Below are 22,697 nucleotides of genomic sequence, written 5' to 3'. Positions count from 1 at the left end.
TCTATTTTTAAAAAGGTTAGATGAGCGCAAGGCCTGGCTTTTAAATAATTAAATTTGACACAGATACGGCCGAAGAATGTTGAACCGGTACTCTCATTTGCAGCCTTAGTATTAGCATCAGATATTGATTAATTTAAACTTTCCTTACAGTACAGTCAACATCTCCATCACACATTATCTGGGTACATATTCATAAAAAAACAAAAAAAAACAACCAGAGTCATGTTGACATTGGTCTTCTTAATGACTTTCATTAAATGTACATCTGCTGGCTGACTGCTTCGTGAACCACAGGCCACATCCAAGCTATTCTAATGCTGCTATCTATCTCCAGTATCAGTCAGCATATGTAGTTTCCTAATGTACAGTTATAAATATAAGTGTTTAAGTGACTGATAAGGCAACCTAAATGCAAAAATTAATTATCACTGCTTTTAAATGTCAGATAATCTTCTTGTAAGTCCCTCAAACTTTGGGCATCTGCTCAAGCTTAGCCTAGTATGCATAATGTGGTGATAATTCTGTTCATGTATGTCAAATATGGATCCTATCAGGCTAAGTCAATGGGTGTAACAGAGGTGAAGCTTTACACAACAGAGCTGAAGCAATAAGACCATGCTGCATCCTCCCAGACATAGCCTGCATGACACACAGGAGCATGACAACTCTAACTAATGAATGCACCTCATAATACAAATATAAGAACAACAGGGTGGGGAATGCAGGCAGGAATTTAATGACATGTTTTTGAGACAGCGCTGGAGTTACAGACAGTGAATGGAGATTGTGACTTAAAGAGGTTGGCTTTTGGCTTTGGTGGTGGTGGAGCTAACGCAAAGACATGCTGTGGGTGTCAGTCTGCCAAACGCCCTCGGGCAAACCCAGAAATTATGCGCCCCCTGACAGTTGCACATGCTAATCCCCCGGGCGTTATCTCCTAAACCACCTGTAAGAACAAAAGCTGATCTTATAGAGGTGGAGAAAATAGCTCCACTTTAGTGTGTGAGTCGTTACTAAGATAAGGACCCTGGGCTTAAACATCTTCCTCTGCAACTGGATCCTGGACATCCTGACGGCCCGCCCCCAGGTGGTGAGGGTAGGCATCAACACATCTGCCACGCTGACCCTCAACATGGAGGCCCCTCAGGGGTGCGTGCTTAGTCGCCTCCAGTACTCCCTGTTCACCCACGACTCCAACACCATCATTAAGGTTTCTGATGATGCGATGGTGGTAGGACTGATCACAGATGATGATGAGACAGCCTACCGGGAGGAGGTCAGAGACCTGGATGTGTGGTGCCAGGACAACAACCTCTCGCAAAACGTCAGCAAGACAACGGAGCTGATCATGGACTACAGGAAATGGAGGGCCGAGCACGCTCCATTTACATTGACAGGGTTGTAGTGGAGCGGGTTGAGATCTTCAAGTTCCTTGGTGTCCACATCACTAAGGACCTATCATGGTCCCCCTCAGGAGGCTGAAAAGATTTGGCATGGGCCCTCAGATCCTCAAAAAGTTCAACAGCTGCACCATTGAGAGCATTTTGATTGGCTGCATCACTGCTTGGTATTGCAACTGCTTGGCATCCGACCGCAAGGTGCTATGGAGGGTAGTGCGTATGGCCCAGTACATCACTGGGGGCGAGCTCCCTGCCATCCAGGACCTTTATACCAGGCAGTGTCAGAGGAAGGCCCTATAAAGCTTCTACCCCAAGCTAAAAAGCTTCTACCCCAAGCCAAAAAACTGCTGAACAGTTCATCAAATGACTACCCGGACTATTTGCATTGACACCCTGACATTTTTACACTGGCTTTAAGCACACTCACTGGACTCTACCCACACACTCACACATACTACACTGACACTCCAACACACACACATAAACACACACAAGTGTAAAGGAATGAATAAGAATATGTACATAAATATATATGAAAGAGTGATGGCCGAACGGCATAGGCAAGATGCAGTAGATGGTATAGAGTACAGTATATACATATGAGACGAGTAATGTAGGGTATGTAAACATATAAAAGTGGCATTGTTTAAAGTGGCTAGTGATACATTTATTACATCAAGATGGCAAGATGCAGTAGATGGTATAGAGTACAGTATATATATATGAGTAATGTATGGTATGTAAACATTAGTGGCATTGTTTCACGTGGCTAGTGATACATTTATTACATCAATTTTTCCGTTATTTAAGTGGCTAGAGTTGAGTCAGTATGTTGGCAGCAGCCACTCAATGTTAGTGATGGCTGTTTAACAGTCTGATGGCCTTGAGATAGAAGCTGTTTTTCAGTCTCTCGGTCCCAGCTTTGATGCACCTGTACTGACCTCGCCTTCTGGATGATAGCGGGGTGAACAGGCAATGGCTCGGGTGGTTGTTGTCCTTGATGATCTTTTTGGCCTTCCTGTGACATCGGTTGGTGTAGGTGTCCTGGAGGGCAGGTAGTTTGCCCCTGGTGATGCGTTGTGCAGACCTCACTACCCTCTGGAGAGCCTTACGGTTATGGGCGGAGCAGTTGCCGTACCAGGCGGTGATACAGCCCGACAGGATGCTCTCAATTGTGCATCTGTAAAAGTTTGGGAGTGTTTTTGGTGACAAGCCGAATTTCTTCACCACGCTGTCTGTGTGGGTGGACCATTTCACTTTGTCCGTGATGTGTATGCCGAGGAACTTAAAAGTTTCCACCCTCTCCACTACTGTCCCGTCAATGTGGATAGGGGGCTGCTCCCTCTGCTGTTTCCTGAAGTCCACGATCATCTCCTTTGTTTTGTTGACGTTGAGTGTGAGGTTATTTTCCTGACACCACACTCCGAGGGCCCTTACCTCCTCCCTGTAGGCCGTCTCATCGTTGATGGTAATCAAGCCTACCACTGTAGTGTCATCTGCAGACTTGATGATTGAGTTGGAGGCGTGCATGGCCACGAAGTCGTGGGTGAACAGGGAGTACAGGAGAGGGCTGAGAACGCACCCTTGTGGGGCCCCAGTGTTGAGGATCAGCGGGGTGGAGATGTTGTTACCTACCCTCACCACCTGGGGGCGGCCCGTCAGGAAGTCCAGGACCCAGTTGCACAGGGCGGGGTCGAGACCCAGGGTCTAGGGTGTCAGTTAGGGTGGAGGTGATATGGTCCTTGACTAGTCTCTCAAAGCACTTCATGATGACGGAAGTGAGTGCTACGGGGCGGTAGTCATTTAGCTCAGTTACAGTACCTTAGCTTTCTTGGGAACAGGAACAATGGTGGCCCTCTTGAAGCATTTGGGAACAGCAGACTGGGATAAGGATTGATTGAATATGTCCTTAAACACACCAGCCAGCTGGTTTGCGCATGCTCTGAAGACGCGGCCGGGGATGCCGTCTGGACCTGCAGCCTTGCGATGGTTAACACATTTAAATGTTTTACTCACGTTGGCTGCAGTGAAGGAGAGCCTGCAGGTTTTGGTAGCGGGCCGTGTCAGTGGCACTGTATTGTCCTCAAAGCGAGCAAAGAAGTTTTTAGTCTGTCTGGGAGCAAGACATCGTGGTCCGCGATGCATATTGACGCCACCCACACATACTCACACATAGACACACATTCACACTCACTGCTGCTACTGTTTATTATCTATCCTGATTTTCTAGTCAATTTTACCCCTACCTACATGTACATAGTACCTCAATTACCCCAACTACCTCGTACCCCTGCACATTGACTCCGTACCAGTATTCCTTGTATAAAGCCACATTATTGTTATTTTATTGTGTTACTATTTCCTTGCGTTGTTGGAAAAGGGCTTGTTTGTAAACATTTCACGGTAAAGTCTACACCTGTTGTATTTGGTGTGTGTAAAAAAATAACATTTGATTTGTGTAAGCTAGCCCTCGAAACCTCTTATGTCCCTGACAGGGTTTTACTGTTCATTCCAACTTCTAACCGCCAACCAGCCCTCTGTGATGGAATATGAAGGGGATCAGGGCCTGGCTGTTGCCATGGTGTTTACTTATTTACTCCACTGGCTTCAAATAAACCTTCTTTGACCTTAGCATTTGATGTCCCACCATATTTCTATCATTACTGTATGTATAATCTCTCGTGGACATACTACGTAAACATATCGAGCATCTGACCAAATTACATGAGATTTTAGAGGGTTAACTGAGATTACTGTATGTACTGTAACATTTGTCGAACTGGTGTGTACCAGTAGCTCAAGTGAAGACAAACAAAAAAGATGTCCGCCAGATGGAGGACAAGCAGAAAACCTGGTTGTTGCAAGTTGCAACATCTTCCTGTGCTGGCCCTAATGAGCAAAGGACCATGGGGCTTCAATCGGGCTTTTGATATCTGCCACAGCTGTTTGTGAGCAGCAGCTCGTCCGGTGTAGGGTGAATTTTCCCCTAAATGCTGATCCTGGGAAGTTTGGCATTTTCCCCACTAATGGTTAAGGTTAGGATTGTGGGAGGGGAAGCTGATCCTACTAGCTGATCCTACTTCCCCCAGGAGCCAGTTGGACCCCTAACTAGAACATGTAGAATACCTCGATGACATCACACGAAACAAAGTCAAAGGCGAGATTCAAGCAGGTTGGAGAGATCCCTAGGCAGTGCTACACTGATCTTCAGTTGATTGTAGGAATAATAAAGATCTACATTGGGGTCTGAAATTATTGGCACCCTTGATAAAGATAAGCAAAAATGGCTGTATAAAATAAATAATTCAAATACTGAGCTACAGTGCCTTGCAAAAGTATTCATCCCACTTGGTGTTTTTCCTATTTTGTTGCATTACAACCTGTAATTTAAATGGATTCTTATTTGGATTTCATGTAATGGACATAGACAAAATAGTCCAAATTGGTGAAGTGAAATGAAAAAAATTACTTGTTTCAAAAAAATCTAAAAAAGATTCAACAGAAAAGTGATGTGTGCATATGTTTTCACCCCTTTTGCTATGAAGCCCCTACATAAGATCTGGTGCAACCAATTACCTTCAGAAGTCACATAATTAGTTAAATAAAGTCCACCTGTGTGCAATCTAAGTGTCACATGATCTGTCACATGATCTCAGTATATATACACCTGTTCTGAAAGGCCCCAGAGTCTGAAACACCACTAAGCAAGTGGCTCCATGAAGACCAAAGAGCTCTCCAAACAGGTCAGGGACAAAGTTGTGGAGAAGGACAGATCAGGGTTGGGTTATAAAATAAATATCAGAAACTTTGAACATCACACGGAGCACCATTAAATCCATTGTTAAAAAATGTAAAGAATATGGCACCACAACAAACCTGCCAAGAGAGGGCCGCCCACAAAAACTCACGGACCAGGCAAGGAGGGCATTAACCAGAGGCAACAAAGAGACCGAAGATAACCCCGAAGGAGCTGCAAAGCTCCACAGCGGAGATTGGGGTATCTGTCCATAGGACCACTTTAAGCCGTACACTCCACAGAGCTGGGCTTTACAGAAGAGTGGCCAGAAAAAAGCCGTTGCTTGAAGTAAGCAAACATGTTTGATGTTCACCAAAAGGCATGTGGGAGACTCCCCAAACATATGGAAGAAGGTACTCTGGTCAGATGAGACTAAAATGTAGCTTTTTGGCCATCAAGGAAAACGTTATGTCAGGTGCAAACCCAACACCTCACTTTACCCCGAGAACATCATCCCCACAGTAAAGCATGGTGGTGGCAGCATCATGCTGTGGGGATGTTTTTCATCGACAGGGACTGGGAAACTGGTCAGAATTGAAGGAAGGATAGATGGCGCTAAATACAGGGAAATTCTTGAGGGAAACCTGTTTCAGTCTTCCAGAGATTTGAGACGTTGACGGAGGTTCACCTTCCAGCAGGACAATGACCCTAAGCATACTGCTAAAGCAACACTTGAGTGGTTTAAAGGGAAACATTTACATGTCTTGGAATCGCCTAGTCAAAGCCCAGACCTCAATCCAATTGAGAATCTGTGGTATGACTTAAATATTGCTGTACACCAGCAGAACCCATCCAACTTGAAGGAGCTGGAGCATGTTTGCCTTGAAGAATGGGCAAAAATCCCAGTGGCTAGATGTGCCAAGCTTATAGAGACATACTCCAAGAGACTTGCAGCTGTAATTGCTGCAAAAGGTGGCTCTACAAAGTATTGACTTTCGGGGGGTGAATAGTTATGCACGGTCAAGTTTTCTGTTTTTTTGTCTTATTTCTTGTTTGTTTCACCCCAAAGAATATTTTGCATCTTCAAAGTGGTAGGCATGTTGTGTAAATCAAATGATGCAACCCCCCCCCCAAAAATCCATTTTAATACCAGGTTGTAAGGCCACAAAATAGGAAAAATGCCAAGGGGGGTGAATACTTTCACAAGCCACTGCATATTGTCTGCTCCAAAAACTTGGGAAATGTATATTATTTTACAATAATACAATTGCTAAAATAAAAATATTTTGTTTAACAATTAATACATGTTTTCTCTCAAAAGTAAATATTATTGATACCCCTGTTTTCAATACCTCACTTTACGAGGATAACAGCACTGACACGTATTTTAAAATGTTTTATAAGTTGGGGAACACATTGAGAGGGATCTTAGACCATTCCTCTATGCAGAATCTTTCCAGATCCTTGATATCCTTCGTCTGCACTTATGGACTGCACTCTTCAATTCAAACCACAGGTTTTCAATTAGTTTCAATTCCGGAGACTGAGATGGGCATTGCAAAATGTTAATTTTTTTGGCCAATTAACCATTTCTTTGTCAAATCAAATTATATCGGTCACATACACATATTTAGCAGATGCTATTGCGGGTGAAGCGAAATGCTTGTGTTCCTAGCTCCAACAGTGCAGTAGTATCTAACAATTTACAACAATACGCAAATCTGAAAGTAAAAGAATGGAATAAAGAAATACATAATTGTGGATCTTGATGTGTGCTTGGGGTTATTGTCTTGCTGAAAGATCCACTTGTGTCCAAGTTTCAGCCTCCTGACAGAGGAAACCAGGTTTTTGGCTAAAATGTCCTGGTATGTGGTAGAGTTCAGGAGGCTGTTGACCTTAACAAGGGCCCCAGGACCAGTAGAAGAAAAATATCCACCACAACATCAAAGATCCACCACAATATTTTACAGTGGGTATGGGGTTATTTTCTGCTCATGAGTTCTCATTTCAACGCCGAACCCACCACTGGCGTGCGTAGCCAAAGAGCTCTATTTTCATGTCATCTGACCAAAGCACCAGCTCCTATCCAAGTGCCAATGCTGTTTAGCAAACTCCAGACATTTACATTTATTGGATTACATGGAAATTTTGATTTTTGGCCACACACACCAGTGGTAAAAGGCTCAGTGTAGTTATCCTTGCAAGGTGAGGTATTGAAAGGTATTGAAAACATGACTTCTCAAAACCCAAACCTCGCCCTGTTCTATTTCGTAAGCGTTCCCGGAAATATCGCGATGTTATGCCTCTGGGTTTAGAAACTCTGTAATACTACTCACAAAAAACACCATGACGTCATATCATGCGCCGACGCACGAGTCCTGCGTTTTTAATCACACGTGTTTCAAAATGTCTGCTGTCTGTGTTGTTGTGTGCTGAACAGTTAATTTAGTTTTGAGCACCAATCGTTTTTTATTTTTTATTCTGACTAGTTCAAAGCGTTGAACAAATTATAAAAAGTGCTGCAACTAATCACAATGGCTCAAAGAAAGAAGAAGCTAACTAAGAAAAAGAGACAGACTGGCCACCGGGAGCCTGACGAGTCGGATGGAGGAGATTTCGAAGTTGCTGCTAAAATTAAGGACGATGATTCTGTAAGAACCATTCGTTTTTCTGTTATTGTAACTAGGTAAACTATTTGCTGTAGTCATTTTATCAAATGTATGTAAATCTACTTGCTATGAATTTACTTAGCTAGTTGATAACCCTTAGCTAGCTAACATGCTTACCAGGCAACTAGCGATGGATGCCAACTTGTGTGCAGGGTTTGCCTGTTTGGCTTTGCGTTCGGCCTAGAATTGATTTATCGCCAATTATATTAACTACATTAATGAAGCTAGAAACCTAATTGAAACAATAAAAAAGCGTTCTCCCCACCCTTGTTTCGCTAAAAAGTATATGGATGCAAGGATAAATCATCCATAATCTCTCCGTTTTGAGGCTATACAGTGTTTGTTTGCGTTTTTTACGATAATTGGAGTAAAACAAGATTATATTTGAGGTTCTGAATAGGGTATGACAGTTTAAGTAACTTAATGAGGCGTTAAGTTATATTCTGCAAGAATAAATGGGTATATATTGGAGCGTGAAGTGTACCCGGGTCTCTGGCGTAAAAGGCAAATACTCCGTATTACTACGCGTCACGCCAACGCGTCTACGCGTCACTCCAACGCACTTCGTGGATATTGTAATATGACTAATACATCTAGCCCGCTCCGAACGGGATCGATGTCCACATTCTTTTACGTCCTTTCACATGTCCGCCCGTGCGTTCCGATGGCCTGACTGCGCCGTCCGACACCCTGACACCAATGTAGCGAGCTGGAAAGCAAACCCGGTCTCTGGTGTAAAAGGCAAACATCCTGCGCAGGGCGCCAATAGGGTTAACCCACTTGGTCGGAATGTTAACTAGGCGCATATAGCGAGGATCGCTACAAAGTCCAAAATGTATATAGCAACTATGGATTCTAGCTTTAAAGTCATGCTAGATTTGAGTGGGAAATTATTGAGTTTAACAATCTCCATAATGACAATGTCATGGTATTATCATGCAATGAATGTGTTTTTCAGCCTGGAAGAAAGTTACCCCTGTTCCCTGGTGCTTCGTCAGAGTGTCTGTCTGATGTTGAACCAGACACCCGGGAGCTGGTCAGAGCTCAGAACAAGAAGAAAAAGAAGTCTGGGGGCTTCCAGTCCATGGGTGAGAAATGTATATTGTCTTATCTGAAGCCCATCTATGTAAGACACTTACAGATGTTATACAACAAGGGTGTCAAACTCATTCCATGGAGGGCCTTGGTTTTTCATTTCAATTAAGACCTAGACACCAGGTGAGGGGAGTTTCTTACTAATTAGTGACCTTAACCCCACAATCTGCCAGTTTAAGCAAGAGATATTAGTCCCAATACACCGCAACCACCTATGGCAGCCTTCCGCATCTGCGATTGAAGGTGGCCGAGCCACAGCTGTCAGACCATGAGACATCCAAAAATCGGTCTTCTCACGAACATGGCTGTACCGTAGTATGACCGCTCTATGGAGAGATGATGCTCTCACGAACACGGCTGTACCGTAGTTTGACCGCTCTATGGAGAGATGATGCTCTCACGAACACGGCTGTACCGTAGTTTGACCGCTCTATGGAGAGATGATGCTCTCACGAACACGGCTGTACCGTAGTATGACCGCTCTATGGAGAGATGATGCTCTCACGAACACGGCTGTACCGTAGTATGACCGCTCTATGGAGAGATGATGCTCTCACGAACACGGCTGTACCGTAGTTTGACCGCTCTATGGAGAGATGATGCTCTCACGAACACGGCTGTACCGTAGTTAGACCGCTCTATGGAGAGATGATGCTCTCACGAACACGGCTGTACCGTAGTATGACCGCTCTATGGAGAGATGATGCTCTCACGAACACGGCTGTACCGTAGTTTGACCGCTCTATGGAGAGATGATGCTCTCACGAACACGATGGTGGTCTATGTTTTGCTCTACGACCCCCACAAGTGACTCATCTGAAGGTACATTTTGCCTACTTAAAAAAAGAGGTTAAATATGTATATATTTTTAAAAGCTGTACCAGTCAACAGTTTGGACACACCTACTCATTCCAGGATTTTTCTTTATTTTTACCATTTTCTACATTGTAGAATAGTAGTGAACACATAAAAACTATGAAATAACACATATGGAATCATGAAATGACCCAAAGTTTTAAACAAATTAAAATATATTTGACATTCATCAAAGTAGCCACCCTTTGCCTTGATGACAGGCAAGAACAGCTCAAATAAGAAAAGAGAAACGACAGTCCATTACTTTAAGACACAAAGGTCAGTCAATCCAGAAAATTTCAAGAACTTTGAAAGTTTCTTCAAGTGCAGTCACAAAAACCATCAAGTGCTATGATGAAACTGGCTCTCATGAGGACCGCCACAGGAAAGGAAGACCCAGAGTTACCTTTGCTGCAGAGGATAAGTTCATTAGATGTACCAGCCTCAGAATTTGCAACCCAAAGAAATGCTTCACAGAGTTCAAGTCACAGACACATCTCAACATCAACCGTTCAGAGGAGTCTTCGTGAATCGGTCTTCATGGTCGAATTGCTGCAAAGAAACCACTACTAAAGGACACCAATAATAAGAAGAGACTTGCTTGGGCCAAGAAACATGAGCAATGAACATTAGACTGGTGGAAATCTCTGCATGTGTGGTTCCCACCGTGAGGCATGGAGGAGGTGTGATGGTGTGGGGGTGCTTTGCTGGTGACCGTGTCGGTGATTTATTTAGACTTCAAGGCACACTTAAAGAGCATGGCTGCCTCAGCATTCAGCGGCGACACGCCATACTACCTGGTTTGCGCTTAGTGGGACTATCATTTGTTTTTCAACAGGACAATGATCCAACTGTGTAGGGGCTATTTGACGAAGAAGGAGAATGATGTACTGCTGCATCAGATGACCTGGCCTCCACAGTCACCCGACCTCAACCCAATTGAGATGGTTTGGGATAAGTTGGACCGCAGAGTGAAGGAAAAGCAATTCAGTCAAATAGCAAAATGATCCATAGTATGACCCCCCCCCCCCCCCCCCAACACCAACATCTTAGACTCTAGAGAATGAATTAATCAATCAACTACAAGGGAGGAGCGATAACCCGCAGACACTCGGCGCTCCGTGGAATGAGTTTGACATGTGTTATACAGCAATGTGTCCTGAGTATGTCGTAACAGCCATCTTTTGTTAATTGCAGGTCTCAGTTATCCAGTTTTTAAAGGAGTCATGAAGAAGGGCTACAAAGTCCCTACTCCAATCCAGAGGAAGGTATGCCAGTGCCCTTGGATCTTTTCACTTTCACTAATATATCAGTCGATTGTTTACGATACCTCTCTCCCTCTCAGACTATCCCAGTGATTCTAGATGGCAAGGACATGGTTGCCATGGCAAGGACAGGCAGCGGGAAGACTGCTGCGTTCTTGGTGCCCATGTTTGAGAAGCTGAAGGTTCCCCAGGCCCAGACGGGGGCCAGGGCTCTAATTCTGACCCCCACCAGAGAGTTGGCGCTGCAAACCATGAAGTTCACCAAAGAGGTCAGGATAGGTGTTTTATAGTAAATTTGTCATCACTGTACCACTTCAGGGGTAGTATGTTGTACCACTTCAGGGGTAGTATGTTGTATTGGTCAGTAACAGCAAATAGTAACTATATTCCCTTTATTTTATTTCAGTTGGGAAAATTCACCGGCCTTAAGACAGCTTTGATCCTTGGTGGAGACAGGTATTAAGTACATCTTCAGTCTTGTTGTGTTGAAATGTGTTATTGTCCTTATAAGCATCAACTGAACACTGAACAAGACCACCAGGGGGCATTCTCAAAGCATGCGCAGACCAGCTGGAAATTGTGTTCAGACATTTTCAATCTATCCTTGTCCCAGTCTGTAATCCCAACATGTTTCAATCTGACCACCATTGTCCCTGTTCCCCAATAGCTCCAAGGTAACCTGCCTAAATGACTATCGCCCCGTAGCACACATCTGGAATTAGGAAGTGTTTTGAAAGGCTGGACATGACAGTCATCTCAGACACCCTAGACCCACTCCAATTTGCATATCGCCCCAACATATCCACACATGACGTATTCTCAATTACACTTCACACTTTCCTCTCCCACCTCAACAAGAGGGAAAATAACTATGTGAGAATGCTGTTCATAGACTACAGCTCAGTGTTCAACACCATAGTCTCATCCAAGGTAGGGATCCTGGGACTGAACCTCCGCAACTGGATTCTGGTTTTCCCAACGGGCCGGCCCCAGGTGGTGAGGGTAGGCAACAACGCCTCACTACGCTGACCCTTAACACGGATTTGCTCCCTGCCATCCAGGACCTCGATATCAGGCGGTGTCAGAGGAAGGCCTGAAAAAAAGCACCCCAAGCCATAGACTTTTCACTCTGCTACTGTCCGTCAAACGGTACCAGAGCTTCGGCTCTCGGAACATAAGGTTCCGAGACAGTTTCTACCCCCAAGCCATAAGACTGCTAAATAGCCAGACTGCTAAATAGTCAATTAATGGTGCCCAAATTATCTGCACTGGCCCTACACACACTCACTAGACTATATTTACAAACCATATACACACTCACATACACTTCATATGCACACATACTCTTACTCATTATTTTCTGCTTCTACTCTGTTCTTTATTTTACTCGTTTTATTATCTATCCTGATGCCTAGTCACTTTACCCTGCCTTCATGTACATATCTACCTCAAATACCTTATTATTATCTATCCTGATGCCTAGTTACTTTACCCTTCCTTTCATGTACATATCTACCTCAAATACCTTATTATTATCTATCCTGATGCCTAGCTACTTTACCCTGCCTTCATGTACATATCTACCTCAAATACCTCGTACCCCTACACATTGATCTGGTACTCCCTGTATATAGCTCCATTGTCTATTTAATTTTATTCCTCTTGTGGTACCATTTTATTTTTAAACTCTGCATTGTTAGAAAGGGCTCGTAAGCGAGTATTTCACGTTAAGGTATACACCAGTTGTATTCGGCGCATGCGAAAAATAAAATGTGAGATGAACCTCTTGTTTCTTTGCAGAATGGATGATCAGTTTGCGGCGCTTCATGAGAACCCAGATATGTACGTACACTATGGCCTTCACAATGTACTGCTGTAATTTGCCATAATGCAATTTAAAACTATAAAAAGGTTATGTTTTGTTCTCTGCTGTAGGTTTGAGTTATGTCTTCTGCCTTCAGAATTATCGGTACCCCAGGTCGTCTGATGCACGTTGTCATGGAGATGAACTTGAAGCTACAGAGCGTGGAGTACGTTGTGTTTGACGAGGCGGACAGGCTGTTTGAGATGGGTTTTGCTGACCAGCTCCAGGAGATTATCCGGAGGCTCCCAGACAACAGACAGACACTGCTGTTCTCTGCCACCCTGCCCAAACTACTGGTTGAGTTTGCTAGAGCCGGTAAGCCCACCCGCAACCTCTGCCTTCTTTTGCAGCCTTTTCATAATGAGTTGTGTATGAGGCAAGATCAGTAGTGCTCTGACGGGTGTGTTTTTGTGCAGGATTGACGGAGCCAGTGCTGATTCGTCTGGACGTGGACTCCAAGCTGAGTGAGCTGCTGAAGGTAAAGCTAAAGCACTCGCTAAAACACACATTCAAAAAATGTGCACCCAGTTTGAATCCGACATGTGAAACCTGTGATTGATTCATGTAGGTCATATAAAAGTAGCATAACATTGTATTTTCTCCTCCCAGCTCTCGTTCTTCCACCTGAGGATGGATGATAAGCCGGCTCTGCTGCTCCACCTGCTGAGGAACGTGGCGAAGCCCCAGGAGCAGACGGTGGTATTTGTTGCCACCAAACACCATGTCGAGTACCTCAAAGAGGTGAGACCCCAGTGAATAAAAGGGTAAACTAATGGAATAAGGTTTGGTTGTCCTCGGCCTTGTACGTTTAAACACGTTTTGACTCTAACTCTGTGTGTTACCCTATGCCTAGCTGCTGTTCTCTGAGGGTGTGGAGTGTGCCTACATCTACAGTGCCCTGGACCAGACTGCCAGGAAGATCAACATTGGTAAATTTGTCCACCGCAAGGCCATGGTGTTGATTGTGACAGACGTGGCTGCTCGCGGTATAGACATCCCCCTGCTGGACAACGTCATCAACTACAACTTCCCCTCCAAGGCCAAGCTCTTCCTGCACAGAGTCGGTGGGTAACGCAAACAGTTGACTGTTAATTGTGGTCAACATGATGTTTTAGGTTATCTTGACTTGTCATTTAAATACGTGGGACAGAAAGGCCAGTGACAACCATCTGAATCAATGAAATATAGTGTCTTCCTCAACATTGACTGTTGGCTCATCTCTGCCTTTTCAACCCCAGGTCGAGTGGCACGCGCAGGCCGCAGTGGAGCAGCCTATAGCCTTGTGTGTACAGATGAGATACCTTTTGTCTATGACCTCCATCTCTTCCTGGGGAGACCCCTTCAGCTGGCTACACCTGACCACCAACAAGGTACCAGCACTGGGCAACAACATGTCATACACAGTGTGAGGGAATGGAACCATTGTTAACCCATCCAGTTGTCTTGTCACACTTGTTTTCTATCATGGACGCTCAATAATTATCTTGCTTACTCACATATTTCTCTCTGTCCCTTCCTCTATCTCCTGCTTAATTTCCCTCCCTCCAGAGTCAGACGGTGTGTTTGGTCGTGTTCCCCAGAGCATTCTGGATGATGAGGAATCCCAGCTGATCACGGCCCATGAGAACTCTCATGACCTGCAGAACCTGCGCCGCATAGCGGACAACGCCTACAAGCAGTACATCAAGTCCCGGCCCATGCCCTCACCAGAATCCTTTAAACGGGTCAAGAACACAGAGCTCCCCAGCATGGCTGTCCACCCACTGTTAGGTCAGTAGGATGACTGACTTGTGAACAGAATGGTCTTTCCAGTGCGCTGCAGATGGTCCATAAAGTTGTGATATTAATAAATGAAGTTTCTGTCTCAGTGGATCCTCATCAGATTTAGGGTTCTCGTGAAAATCCCACACAGATGCTTCCTTAATGTTGCTAAGATAATAACCCATATTTCCCTTCAGGGTCAGGCTTGGAGAAAATGGAACTGGAGCGCCTTCAAATGGTGGACTGCATTAAGGGCTACAAGGCTAGAGCTGTGAGTTGGGATTTAAAATCCATATTGGAAACTATTATCTGTAATTAATGAATAACCGTTAGTCATACTGTATTAAACAACCATGGCACTTTTCCTCCAGACGATCTTTGAGATCAACTCAAACAGCAAGACCAACGCCAGCGTGGTGATGCGAGCCAAGCGTTCCAGGGACATGCGGCTGGTGGATATGTTCACACAGAAGAAGGAGCTTCTGGCTGCAGAGGGCAGGTATCACGTTCCTGTCACTCCCCTGCCCTCCACTCACCACACAGCAGACCAGGAGGACAGTGAAGAGGAGGACTTTCAGGTTAGCACTACTGAGTATCCATCTAGCATGTATGTGTTCCATTGCTAATTAACAGTGGAGCATAGCACCACCACAGACAAAGTAGTATCATATGACTAGACCGGATGTTTCCCATGCTGTACTTCTGTCATTTGTCCACCAGGGTGTGTTCTCTGAGGTGGTGGGGGGTAAGAGGAGGAAGCCACAGGTGGATGGCGATACGGAGAGGCCAGACAGCAAGAAGACCAAACAGACTGGCCGCGATGAGGAGAACTACATCCCCTACAGACCCAAGGATTTCAACTCTGAGAGAGGGTATGGGAAAAGCTGACTACACAGTCCACTCCACTTTACCGGCTTTAAACACAAGACCAAAATAGTCATTATGTGAGTGTGGGCTTATAGTACAACAGAGCCATAGTGATATGACTCAGTATTTGCTGTTTGCAGACTCAGCCTGGGAACAGAGGGCACAACGTTTGACCAGCAGGCTTCTACTGCTGTACTGGACCTGATGGGAGACGAAGGAGAGCGACTCAACCAGCACAAACACATGATGAAGTGGTAAGAGGGAACACCGCTGCGCACACACACACACACCCCTATCGACCTCACTTTACGACTCCATCATCTCTCTGCAGGGATCGCAAGAGAAAGCGCTTCGTCAAAGAAACGGGGAAGGAGGCAGACCAGAAGAAGCAGAAGAGGACGGAGAGCGGACAGATGATCAACAACAAGAACAAGAAGAACTTGTATCTTTGTCATCTCAGACTGATCTTTACTGATGAAAGCTGTTAATAAGGTCTCGGAATGGAATACCAACGCCCTCAGCTTATTGTGCATAAGTCCTCACTCTTAATTGTACCACTGCAATGTTATTAGGATGTTCCATCTCCTTGACCCTGTGTGTCTTAGCTATGAGGAGTGGAAGAAGAAGTACAAGGTGGACGACGGAGGGGGTGGAGATTCGGATGGAGAGACCGGAGGCAGAGGAAGGAGGGGTGGAGGAGGAGGTAGGAGTGCAATTCATCAGAGGGCTGTAGCTAGAGTTTGGATCATTTGTTTGTGATGGGTCTGATGAGTGACTAATGTCTCTTAAAACCTGTCTAGCCCCGGGGTGTCGCTAGCGGCACCCCCCCCCCACCCCCCACTGAAAAGTCAGAGCCGCGAAATTAAAAAAAAATATATTTTTTAAATATTTAACTTTCACACATTAAAGTCCAATACAGCTAATGAAAGACACAGATCTTGTGAATCCAGCCAACATGTCCGATTTTTTTTAATGTTTTGCAGGGAAGACACTATGTAAAGATGTAAATCTATTAGCTAAACACATTAGCATAATCCACCATCTTTTCTTTGTCCACCAACACCAGTAGCTATCACCAATTCGGCTAAACTAAGATATTGATAGCCACCAACCAAGAAAAAACCTCCTCAGATGACAGTCTGATAACATATTTATGGTATAGGATAGGTTTTGTTAGAAAAATTTGCATATTTCAGGTAGATGTCATAGTTTACAATTGCACCCACCGTCACAAATGGACTAGAATAATTACAATGAGCAACGTGTTTACCTAACTACTAATCATCAAACATTTCGTAAAAATACACAGCATACACTAATCGAAAGACACAGATCCTGTGAATACAGACAATATTTCAGATTTTCTAAGTGTCTTACAGCGAAAACACAATAAATCGTTATATTAGCATAGCACATGTGCAAACATTACCCCAGCATTGATTCTAGCCAAAGAGAGCGATAACATAAACATCGCCAAAATATATTAATTTTTTCACTAACCTTCTCAGAATTCTTCAGATGACACTCCTGTAACATCACATTACAACATACATATACAGTTTGTTCGAAAATGTGCATATTTAGCCACCAAAATCATGGTTAGACAATGAGAAAAGTAGCCCAGCTGGTCAGAAAATGTCGTGCGCCCTATTAGACAGTGATCTAGTCGTATACATAAATACTCATAAACGTGACTAAAAAATATAGGGTGGACAGCGATTGATAGACAATTTAATTCTTAATACAATCGCGGAATTACATTTTTTAAATTATCCTTACTTTTCAATACAGTTTGCGCCAAGCGAAGCTACGTCAAAAAAGATGGCGTCCTAAGCCACTAACATTTTTCGACAGAAACACGATTTATCATAATAAATTGTTCCTACTTTGAGCTGTTCTTCCATCAGAATCTTGGTCAAAGAATCCTTTCTTGGGTCTAATCGTCTTTTGGTCGAAAGCTGTCCTCTTGCCATGCAGAAATGCACATTGCGTTCGGCATGAATTGGAACGGTGCCCAGAGATTCACAGTGGCTCAGAAATAAATGTCCCAAAATCGCACTAAACGGATATAAATTGCTATAAAACGCTTTAAATTAACTACCTTATGATGTTTTTAACTCCTATAACGAGTAAAAATATGACCGGAGAAATATAACTGGCTACACTAATGCTTGGAAAAACAGTAGGTCGGTGTCCTCCGCGCGCCTGACGCACCTAGAAAAGAGTTCCTACCTACAGGATTTTTTCATTTATAGTGGCTGTGACTGGGCAATCGATACCATTCAAAGCGTCATCACATAAAGGCATCCAGGGGAAGACGTAAGCAGTGTCCGTATACTCATAGGAATAACAGTGGCCTTAAAACTGACTCCAGAACAGGGGCCAAAATGTGTGAAATCTGACTCCATGTCAGGGAAATTGCTGTAGAATGAGTTCTGTTCCACTTAGAGACAAAATTTCAACGGCTATAGAAACTATAGACTGTTTTCTATCCAATAATAATAATAATATGCATATTGTACGATCAAGAATTTTGTAGGAAGCCGTTTCAAAAATTACACGATTTCCATAAATAGTGACAACAGCACCCCCTAACAAGCTGCCATTCTTCAAGCTCCAGTCTACGGGCTCTACTACCTAAGATCTATTCCGAAACACTCACAGCAATATCCAGTCTGATGTATTTTGTCCATGTTACTTGCAATCAGCATGTTAAAATAATGATGAACATTTGAAATGTTGCATAGGCCCTTCTCTTCCCTAACCCTGTCTCACTCCCTCTCTCTTCCAGGCCGAGGTAGGCCTGGCCGGGGCCGAGGTGGCCCATCCAGGGGCCCCAACTCCCAGCCCCTGGGGCCCCCTGGGCAGCAGAGGGATGGTGGCTCCCGGGGCCCGCGCTCAGAGCTGAAGAGCCGGGACCAGATCCTGAAGCAGCGCAGGAAGACAGAGAAACAGAGGTTCCTGCAGAGTGGAGGCTTGAAGAAGCTCCGGGGCAAGGGCAAGCAGCGCCTCAACGACCAGAAGAAATCTGGCTTTGGCCGTGGTGTCCACAAGAAGGGCAAGATGAAGAAGAGACTGTGAGAGAGGGGGCGAGGAGTAGATGAGGTGTGGAGGCTGTAGTGAGATATGGAAGGATTGGCAGAGGTGACAACGGGTGGAGGTTTTTGTTTTTAACCTCCATTAGAGGGTTATGGATAAACTCCAATGGTGGATCTCAATAGCCTAAAGTTGCTTTCCTCTCATGACTCTTCTCCATTTGTACTGGTCGGTCAGTGCAGATGTAGAAAGAGAGAAAAGCAGAGGAAGCCATTTTAGACTTGAGATGCACCCTAACCCAAAGGGTTCTTGCAGAGCTCCGTGTATGACACTGCAGTGTGGTAACAAGATGTGATCCCCTTCCGTGTCCACATATTTTATGTGCCTCTAGCCTTAATGCAGAGATTGTGCATGACGGGGCTAAAGCAAGTGAAACCTGTATTTTACAGATATATTTGCTTCATAACCTATCCAGATGGATTGCTCTCTTAATATGATATTTGTATTTGTTTATGCATATTAATTCAGAGCTAATACAAATGTGATTGTTATCATATGTGACTGTGTCATTCTTTCATTAGAACGTCCTAGGAGGAACAGCAAAACCCATGACAGTAGATAATACAAAGCTGCCCAGTGAGTCGAACGTTGTCGACCACAGTGTGCAAGAGTAACCTTCTGCCATTCTTCACCACAAGGGGGCGGTAAAGCTTAGAGAGAAGTCTGCCAGCGGAACAACGGGTCACTACAAACATGTTGTCATTTCAGAGATCTGTATTCATTTGACCCAGTTGACAGCAGAGCAACCGGAGGGTGTTGAGAGATTTGACTCCGGGCCAAGAGTGTGGTGGAGATTGAGGTTCATTAGAAAAGGGAGAATTAAGGGAACGTTTCTGTCAGCAAAGAGCCCCAAACCAAAGTCTCGCCTCTCTAAATTGCCTCCCATCGCTCAGCAATAAGATAACTGTATTATTCTACATACTAAACAGGACATATTTGGGAAAGGTCTTTGTAGCAGAAGGAAAAGTAATGTACATGATCAAAACTCTTCAAAACAGGGGTTTGGCTCAGATTTTCAATAGCCTAGTAAAGTTGTTTAAAATGTTAACATTTCATTAATATTAAATATTTATAGAGTAATGTTGAAAACTAAAGATATGTGTGAATATAATACTTTGACTACATATTAGTTTTTTTTTTTAAATCATTTTTTATGAACTCTTAACTATACAAAAAAGTACTAATTTTATAAATGTAACATACTAAAGCCTACATTAGATAAATAAGTATGTTTTTGACTAATTTAAGTGTTTATCAATCTGTTTTTGTTATAGCCAACACAACTTTGCATTCATTTACAGTGCCCTGGGAAAGTATTCAGACCCCTTGACTTTTTCCACATTTTGTTACGTTACAGCCTTAATCTAAAATGGATTAAATAAAGCATGTTCCTCAGCAGTCTACACACAATACCCTATAATGACAAAGCCAAAACAGGTTTAGACATTTTTGCAAATGTATTCAAAATGAACAGATACCTTATTTACATAAGTATTCAGACCCTTTGCTGTAAGATTCAAAATTGAGCTCAGATGCATCCTGTTTCCATTGATCACCTTAGAGATGTTTCTACAACTTGATTGGAGTCCACCTGTGGTAAATTTAATTGATTGGACATGATTTGGAAAGGCACACACCTGTCTATATAAGGTTCAACAGTTGACTTGAACCTCATGTCAGAGCAAAAACCAGGCCATGAGGTCAATGGAATTGTCTGTAGAGCTACGAGATGGGATTGTGTCGAGGTACAGATCTGGGGAAGGGTACCAAAGCATTTCTGCAGCATTGAAGGTCCCAAAGAACACAGTGGCCTCCATCATTCTTAAATAGAAGTTTGGAACCACCAAGAGTCTTCCTAGGGACTGGGAGACTAGTCAGTATCGAGGCAAAGCTGAACGGAGGAAAGTACAGCAATCCTTGATGAAAACCTGCTCCAGAGCGCTCAGGAGCTCAGACTGGGGCGACGGTTCACCTTCCAACAGAACAACGACACTAAGCACAAAGCTAAGGCAACGCAGGAGTGGCTTCGGGATAAGTCTCTAAATGTCCTTGAGTGGCCCAGCCATAGCCCGGACTTAAACCCGATTGAACATCTCTGGAGAGACGTGAAAATAGCTGTGCAGCAACGCTTCCCATCAAACCTGACAGAGATTGAGAGGATGGGAGAAACTCCCCAAATACAGGTGTGCCAGGCTTGTAGCATCATATCCAAGAAGACCCAGGAGGATGTAATCGCTGCCAAAAGTGCTTTAACCAAGTACTGATTAAAGGGTCTGAATACTTATGTAAATGGTATATTTTTGTTTTTAATAAATTAGCAAAACATTTAAATCTGTTTTGTCATTATGGGGTATTGTGTGTAGATTGATGAGGGGAAAAAACGATTTAATCCGTTTTATAATAAGGCTGTAACCTAACAAAATGTGGAGAAAGTCAAGGGGTCTGAATACTTTCCATATGTACTGAATGTGTGAAGTTGAACAAATGCTATTATTCTATTTGCTGTGGTCTCTCCCTTTGAAAACCGAATGAGAGACGGCAATTCTGTTAACAGGGATGCTGGCCCATGTTGACTTCAATGCGTCCCACAGTTGTGTCAAATTGGCTGGATGTCCTTTGGGTGGTGGACCATTCTTGATAAGCGTGAAAAACCCAGCAGTGTTGCAGTTCTTGACACACTCAAATCAAAATGGCACCTACTACCATACCCTGTTCAATGGCACTTACATTTTTTGTCTTGCCCATTCACCCTCTGAATGGCACACATACACAATCCATGTCTCAATTGTTTCAAGGCTTAAAAATCTTTCTTAAACATGTCACCTCCCCTTCATCTACACTGATTGAAGTCGATTTAACAAGTGACATCAATAAGGGATCATAGCTTTCACCTGGATTCACTTAGTCAATGTATGTCATGGAAAGAACAGGTGTTCCTAATGCTTTGTACACGTGGCCTATCATAAACCTGAACACACAGGGTCAGAGAGACAGTGGGTTTTGAAGTCCTGCCATTGTTCTGCAGAGCAAGTCAGCTGACGTGGCTGGAGGGACATACACTCCATCTGGATGTGGTTAGATGCAAGCGGTGGTTTGATATGTGTACATGCTATCGTATAGGTTATCTATTGTCAAAGTTTTCCGTCGGCCCGCTCTATTAGTAGAAGGAAGATTTGTGGCTTCCATTTCTGTTTGGGAATTTACTTGAGGTGAATGAAGATGGCTGATTGGTATTTACAGTTAACATTTATCATTGCCGAGACATCTGACGTGTGCACCTCTCAAAAACGCACACAGGCACTTTGAGTAATATATTGCAGCTTCAAATTTTGCTCCCTAATCAATCAGAACTGGTAGCCATTTTTCCATGACAAATCAATATTTTTGTTGAGTAGGCTACACAAATACAGACATTTCACGTGTACTGAACTTGCATTCTTGCAGGGCCAAAATATAAATAGTTTTAGCTATCCCAGAGACCCAGTATCCTCCCTGTTTAAATGAATAATACCCATAGTGTAGCACAGGAGGTTGGTGGCAGCTTAATTGGGGAGGACGGGCTCATAGTAATGGCTGGAATGGAATAAATGCCATTATTATGAGCCGTCCTCCCCTCAACAGCCTCCTGTGTAGTGTAGATATACTGTACATAGATAGCACCCTATTGGCTACTCCAGAACTGGATGGGATCAGCAGGGAGAGAACAGTGTCTGTGATAGGAGGTAATCCCATGGAGATACAGGCCAGCCTGGCTTAATCTCAGCCTGCCCCCTATCAGATGGCCCCTCCGTCCCCCTCTAGGCCAGTCCAGTGCAGCGCAGCAGCAGCTCTAGAGATGACTAAGAACGGCAGGCTTATCTGTGTTCCTGGCCCCGACACAGCATCCACTTGAGATAGGCCAGAGAGAGTGAAGCCTCAAGGCCCAGCAGGCTCACACAACACAACAGGACTGGCTACTATCGGCAGTGTATGTACGGGGATGATTGTAGCGGAGGATGGCTAACCAAACCACTCTCCACTAAACAGTCAGCTATTGTGACTGAGGAGGATGTTTTGGTTGTTGTCTCAGCCAGGCTTTTAGTTCTCTAT

General features: G+C 44.0%; 1 protein-coding gene across 1 annotated transcript; it reads left to right on the top strand.

Annotated features, from left to right (window-relative positions):
• The first annotated feature begins 7,507 nt into the window (after positions 1 to 7,507).
• ddx54 (DEAD (Asp-Glu-Ala-Asp) box polypeptide 54) lies at positions 7,508 to 19,099 on the top strand. The gene is made up of 19 exons (XM_055935657.1): positions 7,508 to 7,787; positions 8,764 to 8,893; positions 10,953 to 11,023; positions 11,101 to 11,289; positions 11,427 to 11,476; positions 12,821 to 12,862; positions 12,982 to 13,199; positions 13,301 to 13,362; positions 13,494 to 13,625; positions 13,738 to 13,948; positions 14,123 to 14,254; positions 14,433 to 14,654; positions 14,843 to 14,916; positions 15,017 to 15,223; positions 15,366 to 15,517; positions 15,653 to 15,766; positions 15,844 to 15,954; positions 16,118 to 16,215; positions 18,304 to 19,099. Exons 1-19 carry the CDS (start codon positions 7,671 to 7,673, stop codon positions 18,591 to 18,593), a joined length of 2,622 nt encoding a protein of 873 aa, XP_055791632.1. The 5' UTR covers positions 7,508 to 7,670; the 3' UTR covers positions 18,594 to 19,099.
• Positions 19,100 to 22,697: the final 3,598 nt, after the last annotated feature.

Source organism: Salvelinus fontinalis, chromosome 10 (assembly GCF_029448725.1).
Source record: "Salvelinus fontinalis isolate EN_2023a chromosome 10, ASM2944872v1, whole genome shotgun sequence".
Taxonomy (NCBI): Eukaryota; Metazoa; Chordata; class Actinopteri; order Salmoniformes; family Salmonidae; genus Salvelinus; species Salvelinus fontinalis.
The sequence above is the reverse complement of the archived record's forward strand: the minus strand, read 5'-3'. Positions and strand labels throughout refer to the sequence as shown.